This window comes from Chiloscyllium plagiosum, chromosome 21 (assembly GCF_004010195.1).
Source record: "Chiloscyllium plagiosum isolate BGI_BamShark_2017 chromosome 21, ASM401019v2, whole genome shotgun sequence".
Lineage (NCBI taxonomy): Eukaryota > Metazoa > Chordata > Chondrichthyes > Orectolobiformes > Hemiscylliidae > Chiloscyllium > Chiloscyllium plagiosum.
This window is the reverse complement of record NC_057730.1, coordinates 19821729-19832545: the sequence shown is the minus strand read 5'-3', so window position 1 is coordinate 19832545 and position 10817 is coordinate 19821729. Positions and strand designations below refer to the sequence as shown.

Here is a 10817-nt window from a genome sequence, read left to right as displayed (position 1 = left end):
AACACTGTCATATGAAATAAGTATAACAGCAGGTGTGATCATTACAAAAGGCTCCTCTGGCATACACTAGATAACACACATTTGAAAGGTGAAGATTCTATTAGACAAGCAAACTGTATTCCATATTGTTCCATCACTGATTTGGCTGATGTTTATGGATACGCCTCAGCAGACTGGTGGTCAGTGCTTCTGCTTCAACATACTTTTTTTTGCATTTCCATTTCTCATTTTATTTCAACTTTCTCATCCTACCAATAAGAGATCTTACTACTTACAGCTAAGAGGTTTCATGAGCATAAACACTACTCTTTCCTGTGCCTGTATCAGTTCATTGTAACAATGTGTTGCATATCAAAACTTTACTGCACACAAGGCGGCCAGTCAAGCTTGCGCTGATTCCTTGAAAAAAAATATGTATATTCCTCTACTGTTTTTGTCCCTAACTGCAAAAGTTCCTTAGCAAGTACCTGACCAACTCACTTTTAAAACAGTGAAATCAGCTTGCACCTCGGAGCATATTCTAGATAACACTCAATACTGTATTCTCTACTATTGGCATGTTTGAAATATTTAGTCATTTAACATTTATGAGTAATATTACTTAAGAATTATAGTCTTAGAGGAAGCAAAAGAAAAGCCATGCAACGTTATAATAAATCTAAGTAATTACCCTCAGGGTGAGACACATTTAACAAATTGTTACTTAGCAATAGCAATTTCTTTAAATATTTAAAATGTATCTTAAGGTCTGTTCCAAACATTCTAGCACATACAAAAAAAATTGTTTCTACACCAGCTAATGTAACAATGTACATCACACAATCCACTAGGTTCAAAAATGTTTGATGGATTTGTCCCTTTCCCACAAGTATTGACTTCAAGGATAATGTTAGCTAAACTGATTCTTCACTTAAAATGTATGCATGGCCATAACAGCAATCATAGCCCTATTCAGCTTTTCCTGATGTTTGTAAAGGGGTAGAAAGGGTACAGTGCAATCAGATGCTGTGGAAAATCACAACACAGCAATGAAAAGTTCCTCGAATCTGAAAATAAATGGCATAAATAACCCTTTACCTCTCTCAGACAGTGGACTAAAGTATTGCGAGAGCTTGCAGATGTTTTGATGAGGCACTAAATAAATGTTTTCTTTTACTTTGCGTTAGTCAAAGCATTAGAAAAGACAGTGATCAATTATTGTACATTTTTGTTTCACCACCATTTTGCAGTGTGCACACACTGTTCCCTTCATCCCTCCTCCACCACCTGTCTAATGTTAAAAAAAATTCCTAACCCCCTTCCAGTCATACTGGACTCAATGTCCATTCTTTCTCTCCACAGATGCTGGCAGACCAGTTCAGTTTCTCCAGCATTTTTGAAATTGTACAGTGTTACCTACATGGATTGCAAAAGTATTGAGGTAATTGGTTAGTCAGAGCATTCAACCCAGGGCAGCTGATCAGTTTTTTTTAAAAAACTCTTCCAAACCAAAGTTTGAACTGTGATGGATTGAGAACTTAAAGATCAGTACTACCAAAAGCTATGCACTGCTTGGATGGCTCATTCACAAAATGTAACCACTAACCACTGAGAAGTTTTAGAGGGTGTGATAGTATTGCTTTGGAGAGAAACAGGTTTGTCTCTTTCACCTATTAACTAGCTCTTCAAAATTAAGGAATGAGATACCTAGTTTACACCAGTCTGACTGCTGCCTAAACTGTAATATAGGCAAAAAAACTGCAGATGCTGGAGATCTGAAACAGGAATGTTGGGGAAATTCAGCAGTTCTGAAGTCATCATATCAGACTCTTTTTCTGATGAAGTCTTTCTCTCTCCAGAGATGCTGCCAGATCTTCTGAGTTTATCCAATAGTGTTTTCCTCAATTGCAGATTAGTTGAGTTCACACTAATCTTCAATTAAAGTTCTGGAATAGGAGCAATATTCACCTTTAACAAAACATGCTGGCTTGTATGACACGTAGGCCATTTGTCTTCCCCTTCATTTGCTTATTTCAATCAACAAGAGATTTAAAAAAAAACACCCCAGCTCTAAGTGCATTGTACCACATTGTGGGCGGCGCGGTGGCACAGTGGTTAGCATTGCTGCCTCTCAACGCCAGAGATCCGGATTCAATTCCCACCTCAGGCAACTGTCTGTGTGGAGTTTGCACGTTCTCCCCGTGTCTGCATGGGTTTCCTCTGGGTGCTCCGGTTTCCTCCCACAGTCCAAAGATGTGCAGGTCAGGTGAATTGGCCATGCTAAATTGCCCGTAGTGTTAGGTAAGGGGTAAATGTAGGGGTATGGGTGGGTTACACTTCGGCGGGCCGGTGTGGACTTGTTGGGCCGAAGGGCCTGTTTCCACACTAAGTAATCTAATCTAATCCCTAATGCATACCCTTAAATAAACCCTAGTGTAAAATCAGATGAGGAGGGAAAGAAACACTCAACCCACAGTGTTAACCCATTGCATGCTGGATCAGTAAACAGAGGCACTGACCGATTGTGCAGTCAGATGTAGATCTCTAAACAGAGTATTCACTGTTTATTCAAATCACACAGTAAACATATAGAATAATTATGAATGCAAGCAAGCAGTTCCTCTTTCTCCAACATTTTAACACTTGTTCTTTTTCTTTTAAAAAAAGCAGATTCATCTGTTTCTGTTAACAGTCCTTCCCTGTTGGATTTCACTGTTCCCAAATAGATGAGCAACATGCATAGAACATAACCATTAGAAAAATTAAGTAGAAAATACATTGGGATTATGTACATTTTAGATAAGGCGTCTATGGTAGAATTAAACAGAGCACTAGGATAGGTGAGGGGTTAATGGCTCCGTGCAAGACTTGGTCTATTTGGTTTTAAGGCTTCCCAAAATTGAAATTAACCACAGGTGAGAAAGGATTTGTGTGATCTGTAGTCATGCTGATTAAAACATGGAGGGATAAAAAGAGGCAATAAAATTGCTTTTTTACTGACGTTAAGCATTTTCTACATAATCAAGTTTTATAACTAAAGTTAGCAATATCAACCTTATTATGTTCCAGATTATGAAATAACACTTGTTGCATTCAAATCTGAGGCATTAGTACTTCCAATGTGACCATTAAATGACTTAAATTTTGTGACTTAAACAAAAACCTTTCTAGTCACAGTTGCGTATAACCATTTTAGAAACATACAAAATGCATGTTGTCATATGAATCCCATTAAGATATAAATCAGTAATGTTTGTTAGGCCTCAGTTAATGCCTTCAATAAGGCCAGCTCCTCTTTACCCAAAGCTTGTGTATTTACTCTCACCACACCAACATTCAATTCCATCTGTTGTTGCATCCATATTTTAAAAACATGCAACGATTCAGGAAAACCAGCACAAAGGTTCTTCAAAGATAGTGTTCCCCCCCACTCATTTAGTCTATACCAGAGAATACTGAAACTCCCAATTCAATGCCAATTGTTAACCGCAGCGCTCTCAAATGGAAGCACATACTGATTTTACTACCAATTTTCTTAGACTTTTGTTTTTAAGTTTAAATATGTAGCAGCAGACATTAACTCACTGTAATTACCGTTTGCATCAATAAAGCATCTGTGTCATCTTTGAACTAGCAAGGTAATGTGATAAACAGTAATATAATTAATAAACACGGCCAACTAAAGCACTTTTAGCATTTGAACTGTACAAATTCTGTGATATCTTCAGAGATGTGACAATCATATGTCTGTAACCATTCCAATACCACATGTTAAACCCAGCTCACCCCCTGCAGTTTAAACTATTGACAGATTAGTTTTAGCTGCTCTGGGACAGCTAGGAGTAGGTCAGCATTAATTGCTTGGTTAAGAGTTCTGGAAAGGTGTAAACAGTACCAGATAGAAACAGGCAGTTCCTTCTATGCATTTAGTGTTTGTAGTGCAACAGATATCTTTAGTTACATTGGATAATTTGGCAACTTAAATACAATTGAGGAGTGTAAACAGGCAGTAGGCTGGGAATGTAGATAGGGGACAGAAAACCAATAGAACCTATAACTGATACTCTTCTGTTACATTAAATATCTAAAAAATTAAACAGTAGATGCGTTCCAATAGCACTGCACAGAGGGACTCTAAGGAAAAAGGAAAGTAATCACAACAGGGAAAAAATATTGGCATATTTGAATCGATGCTCTGTGGACCTGGTAAACTGGTGGAAACGATTGATTTAAAAAAGGAAACATCTTCTCTTCTTCTTCTTTACAGGGATAGGACAGAGAACCGCTCTGATTGCTTCATCGAACACGGTCTTAAGACCTCGCTGAGTTAGTGCTGAACATTCCAAGTACTTCACTGAGCCTGTGGAACAAGTGGTGGAACAACTATTAGTGGGACTACAGCATTAAAATGAAAAGCTGGTCTTCAAGTGAGCCAGTGGTGCTTATGTCTGTATAAATCTCATATACCGCCTTTTGAAAAATCAAAACAGACCCCCACACTGAGTGGTGATCGTGAACCATGGCTCAATCTTTCGCCTTCCACAACTAATTAGGAAAGACCCAAAAGATTCAACAGCAGCTTTCAAAACAGAATTAGATAGATTATTTGAAAAGCATAAATTCTTTGGGGAAAAAGGAAAAAAAAGTGGAGAGCGCGCGCTAATTGGACAGCTGACTTGGACACCATGGGCTAAATTACTTCTGCTGTGATTCTACATCTACGTGCAATTGTATTCACTATTCAGTGTGCCGATTTCAGTTAAGACCACCAAAGCCCTTTACAACAGTGCTGTATGTGCAAATGGACTGCAATATCTTTATAATAGACAGTTTGTGTAGGAAACATTGTGGTGCAGTATTAGTCGCCTACATCTGGGCCAGCAGATCTGGATTTAAGTCACAACTTAAGACCTGAAAGCCACAGAAGGCATGGCATAAAGTGGCCAAACAGATTCTCAATTCTTCTGATGTTCCAGTTGCAGGCAGCAAGCGCAGGAGTGTTTCCTGGGCAACCAGAAAGCTGTAGCAGCTAGTGTACCACAGGTTGCCTACAGAGCTTCTTGCCATTAGAACAATCATCCTGTTCCAAGGAAAGAGAGAGAGAGAGAGAGAGAGACACACACACACACTTACTGATTAATCACAGCTGATTAGTATCTAGCGTTTGAGTGATTACAGAAATTCTATGGTAGCGTGGTCGAGCACAGAGGAATTGGATATAAGGTTCTGTCTCTACCGAGTTATGGATTTGATTACCACCACTACCCAAAGTCACAGGAGCTGTACCCCAGGTGGATGTCTCCAAGTTGGGGCAGCTTGAGATTTGCTGTGTTTACTTTGGGCTCTTATGGTGCAGTAATATCCCCACCTTTAAGCCAGGAGGCCCAGGTTCAAGCCTCATCGGTTCCAGAGGTGTGTAATAACACCTCTGAACAGGGTGATTGGAAAATAGGTTTTAAAAAGTACAGACATTGATGCTGCCTTAAAATCAAAAATTAGCGAGATTAAATTTTACTGAAAGTGGGGTGAAGTGAGCTCCAGCCAATGATTTTTTTTTAAAAAGCCAGGGGCAGGCAGACTCAGCATGGAAAAAGGCCCTTGGCCCAACTCATCTATGCCAACCAATTTTCCTAAAGAAAACGAGCCCCACTGGCCTGCATTTGGCCCATATACCTCTAAACCTTTCCCATAAATCTTTTCCCCTCATCTTAAACCTGTGCTCTCTACTAGGGAAAATACCTTGGCTATTCACCTTATAATGTTTAAAAAACCATAACGGCCTTGGATAAGGTCACCTCTCAGCTCCTATACTCCAAAGAAAAAAGTCCCAGCCATGCTGATTATAAAACCCACATTGGTGATCAGTCACATTTTCATAAGCAGGTAGAACCCAGATTAACACACAGATGCAGTTAATGTTAACAGGGACCAGGAAGGAAATTCATACCAATTTCTTTCGCCATGGCAAGGCCCTGAGGGTACGTGATAGGAGTCAGTTTCTTTTCCCTCAGCTTTTCAATCGTGTCCTTGTCATCCCGCAGATCAAGTTTGGTGCCCACCAGAATGATGGGAGTATTCGGACAATGATGCCTTACTTCCGGATACCACTAGGAAGATAAACAGACTCTTTGTAAGAGAAAGGAGCAGGACTAAACCTCACAGCCCTTGAGACTCCTCTGCCATTCAGTGAGATCATAGCTGACCTTTTACTTCAACTCAGCATTTCCATCCTATTCCTATATCCCTTGAACATGCTCAAGGGCTGAGTACCCAATACCCTGAGGTACAGAAATCTAAATACTCATTGAGTGCTACATCTTTAGAAGCATAGAACATGGGAGGAGTAGGTCATTCAGTCCTTCAAGCCTGCTCAACCATTCAACATGATCATGTGAATCATCCAACTCAGTAATGAAAATAAACGTTGAAACAAAAATGTACACCCAGGTCTTGTCATACTTTCCTCTTTCCTAATCTACTGTCATTCAGATAATAACCTGCTTTTTTGGTTTTGCTACTGAAGTGGATAACGTCACATTTATACTCATTATGCCTAATTTGCCATGCATTTGCCCTTTCACTCAACTTTTCTAAGTCACACTGATGCATCTCAGCAAGCTCCTCAAAGTTTACACTCCCACCTAAATGTGTGACCAGCAAACCTGAAAGATATTACATTTACTTCCTTCATCTAAATCATTTATATTTATTGAGAATTGCTGGGTCCAAGCAAGGATCCCCAAAGTACCCCATTAGTCACTAGCTACAACTGGCAGGATGACACATTTACTCCTTATTTCCTGTCTGCTAACCAGTTTTCTATCCATGTCTACCCCAATCCCAAGTACTTTAATGTTACATCTAATGTTGTGAGACTTAATTGAAAGCATTCCTAAAGTCCAAGTAAGCCTCATCAACTGGCTAATCAACTCTTAGTTACAGCCTTGAAATCACCAGATTTATCAAGTATGATTTCCCTTTTGTAAATCCATTCTGACACTTGAAGTACAATTTAACATTATCACTGCCCTTTTAAAATTAAGTTTCAACAGTCCTACACCCTCGGGCCCCAACAAGATACAAAGATATTATTAAAGAGTGAAGCACCTGACACGATGTTAACTACTTTGAAGCGGACCAAACCCATTTAGAGTCAAAAAGGGGGGCGCTGGGAAAATGCAGGTCAGGCAGCATCTGAGAAGCAGGAGAGTCAATATTTCAGCATAAGCCCCTCATCAGGAATTTCACTGCAAACTCACTTAAATCTGTCTTGCTTAAAAGAGAAACTTTCACCCAGTCAGGGCCAGAATCTAATTTAGATCTCAAGAATTCAAAGGTCTACTCTAACCAGTGGCAGGATCCAGATCACCAACCCCAAGCATTTCCAATGTGCTGTCATAAGCACTATTTGCACTCTTTCTATGGACAGCTTTCTCAACTATGACCAGTACAGGACATGAAGTCACATACTGATGGATGGTCATAAAGTCAGAATGGTTCAAAACTTCAAAGCCACCATGGGCAAATCAGAGTAATTATGTTTTAAGTTTGCCCCTTCCTGACTCCAGTACAAGCCCCATGTTAACTGTGGTGGCATCAATTGAACAGCATCATGGAAACTGTGCCAAGATTGCGACAAAGCCAATTTTATTCTACCTTAAGCTGAGCTTACCTTGGCTCGAACATTTTCAAAGGATGCTGGGCTCACCAGTGAGAAGCAGATTAGGAACACATCCTGCAAAGAAACAAGAAACAAATATTAACAGCTGGTACAGAACAATAATACTATTATTTGTTTTTAGAACCTGAAAATTGAGGATACTTAGAATGTTGCAAGGTTAATGTAAACAATCTTACTACAAAATTAAAGATCATGAATATGAATAAATGCAGTCAATTTTATAAAGTCAGTTATATTAGAATCAAGAGGACAATGAACACTTTTCCTTCTAAACCCACTAGATTTGCACCCCCAATAAATTCAAGTCAGATACTTATCAAATAAAATGGAAGATTAACTACTTGGTCCGAGTAGGTTGAAGAATGATTTAGAGGTTGAGACTTCTTGGACCTTCTACCTACTTCTGTCGCCATTCCCACAGAGAGCTATTCCCTCAGTAATCTCTCCCCCCAAGTTTCGTGTCCCCTCAGTACTGCACTTCTGACAATGAGCACCCCCTGCAGTACAGCACCAACCACAGTGTGGCACTACGTCAATACTATGCCCAAGAATGCAATATTCCTTCAGTACTGTCCCTCAATGGTGCTGCATTAGTACTGCATCTGTGACAATGTGATAGTCCTCCAGTACTGTCCTTCCCATAATGCAGCACTTCTGACAATGTAACACTCCCTCAGTACTGCACAATATAAGCCACAAGTCTCTGGAGGATAACATGAACTCATGACTTTTCGATTCAGAGGCAATGTTTGTTGCTGAGCACAGAAACTTACTCTTCAGTATAAATTGTCAGCACTGACCAGATATTCTAAACTGATCTCGTCCCATTTGGCCAATACCCTTCCACAGGCAACAACCTTTTGGTGCATCTGAGGCAAGCTGTGACATTGATGAAAGAAAGCACAGGAAAAAAGAAGAAAAAAAGAAACGGCATCACAGTGACAAAGACAGCCATTACCAGAAAGAGCATTATCATTCCAGGAAACATCATAGCATGAAATCACCTCATGCCAATAACAAATGGGAAAGGTTCTGTGAGTCAACTCGAGGTACCTAATCTGAAGATAAGATGATCCATAGAAATAAACAAACAGGTGACGATCAATTGCCACAGAAAGAAAAATTGCCACATTTAAACACTAAGCTAAATGGCTCCCATGTCCACAGCAAAGGTAGGATGCAGTGAAGAGTTATGATCAGTTTTGGTAAAATGTGGCATTGGTCTTAATTCTGAAAAGAATTCATGCTAGTTTGATTTTGTATTATCTCAATATTGGACATTTCATTAACACCAAAGCCCTCTCAATGGATAAAACTTCAGTTAATATATTTAATTTCATTTTAAATATAACTCTATCGTACTTCTAGTCATAATTTAAACGCCTTAATATTGTCGCACAAGGCTAATCTTAATATTTGCAGTTAATCTGCATTTCTTCAGAGTACTTCTACTTAGTTATGCATCTAAAGAACGACTTGTCATCATTGATGTACACCTGTGGCAGAGAAGCCATTTGGCTTCATTCCTGAAAATAATACACTTGATGGATGCATTTGTTTATAAACCTCATGGAGTAATATGAAAATAAGCAGGAAGCACAACTTTGTCTTATGTTTACAAATTGTGCCAAAGCACTTGACACTGTCCAGCGTATTGCTCTATGGAAGACACTTGCACACTTTGCATCCAAACTTATGTTACTAATAAGAGAGCTATACAGAAATGGTTGTGATGAGTTAGTAATAGGCATACAAACCAATTCCAGTTTGAGAAGGGATTCATATAGGAGTTTCTGCCATCACCCACGCTGTTTATTATGGGAGAGAAGGTAAAGACAATGGTGCAAGAAGACTTACCATAGAGATGCATCAGTCTCATAAGAGGTCTTAGAATGTGAAATCTCAGGTATGTAGTTGACAACACATAACAGAATAAAGAGAGCTCGAAAATATGACAAGCATAGTCAAAAGACACAGTGAGTGTCTTTTGAATGAATGTAAATGAGGTAAACGACCAGCATTATGCTTCTAGATGGCAATGGAAAAGTCAAAATTAGAAGCGTTGAGAGACAGGTAGCAAGTTATTTGTTTGTTTGTTTGTTTATTTATTTATTTATTTATTAGATGAGGAAGTCACTGGCTAGGTCAACATTTATTGCCCATCCCTAATGTCCAGAGGGCAGTTAAGAGTCCATCACATTGCTGTGAATCTGGAGTCACATGTAAGCCAGACCAAGTAAGGATGGCAGTTTCCTTCTCCAAAGGACATTAGTGAATAAGATTGGTGTTTCCAACAATCGACAGTGGGATTCATGGTCACCGTTAGATGCTTCATTCCAGATTTTTGAATTCAAATTCCACCATCTTCCACGGCAGGATTCTAACCCAGGTCCCCAGAATATTACCTCGGTCTCTGGATTAACAGTCCAGTGATACGACCACTAGGCCACCACCTCAAGTGATTGATAATGAACAACAAATTTGGTCAAGAATTAAATTCTGGTTGATTAGTTAGGACAATAAGCATAACCAATGACTTTAGTAGAGTCTGGAAGTTCATAAGCATGACACTGAAGAAACGTCTAGTCAGCTGACCACTATGGAGTGTTGCATTACATAATTCCAAGAGTTGGGACTCTGAAGAAAGTGGATGAGAGAACATTATTAGCTTTTGAAATGTGTGTGACAAAGGATGCTCAGAATCAACTGGGTGGACAAAGACACAAATAAATGGGTTAGATCAAATGTAGAAGCTCAATAATTAAAAGAGGTGGTAAGTGCAGTTAGAGAAAGGTTGTGAAGTACAGACACTAGAGACAGAGACCCTACAACCTTATACCAGCAAAGATTGAAGAAGAAGCTGAAAAATGTGTTGCTGGAAAAGCGCAGGTCAGGCAGCATCCAAGGAGCAGGAGATTCGACGTTTCGGGCATAAGCCCTTCTTCAGGAATGAGGAGGGTGTGCCAAGCAGGCTAAGATAAAAGGTAGGGAGGAGGGACTTGGAGGGGGGTTGGGAATGCGATAGGTGGAAGGAGGTTAAGGTGAGGGTGATAGGCCGGAGTGGGGGTGGGGACTTCCTGGGGGTCAGGAAGAAGATTGCAGGTTAGGAAGGTGATGCTGAGTTCGAGGGTTGGGACTGAGATAAGGTGCGGGGAGG

The 10817-nt window shown here is 39.7% G+C and overlaps 1 protein-coding gene across 1 annotated transcript in view; it reads right to left on the bottom strand.

Annotated features, from left to right (window-relative positions):
* Positions 1–2516: 2516 nt before the first annotated feature.
* The window catches only part of LOC122560598 (ras-related C3 botulinum toxin substrate 1), a 15131-nt gene continuing 6830 nt past the window's right edge, over positions 2517–10817 (bottom strand). Inside the window, exons 4-6 of the mRNA XM_043711392.1 lie at positions 7652–7714; positions 5927–6086; positions 2517–4339 (exon numbers count right to left, since the gene is read on the bottom strand). Coding sequence (XP_043567327.1) covers positions 4209–4339; positions 5927–6086; positions 7652–7714 — 354 coding nt within the window. The 3' untranslated portion in view covers positions 2517–4208. The remainder of the gene's footprint in view (positions 4340–5926; positions 6087–7651; positions 7715–10817) is intronic.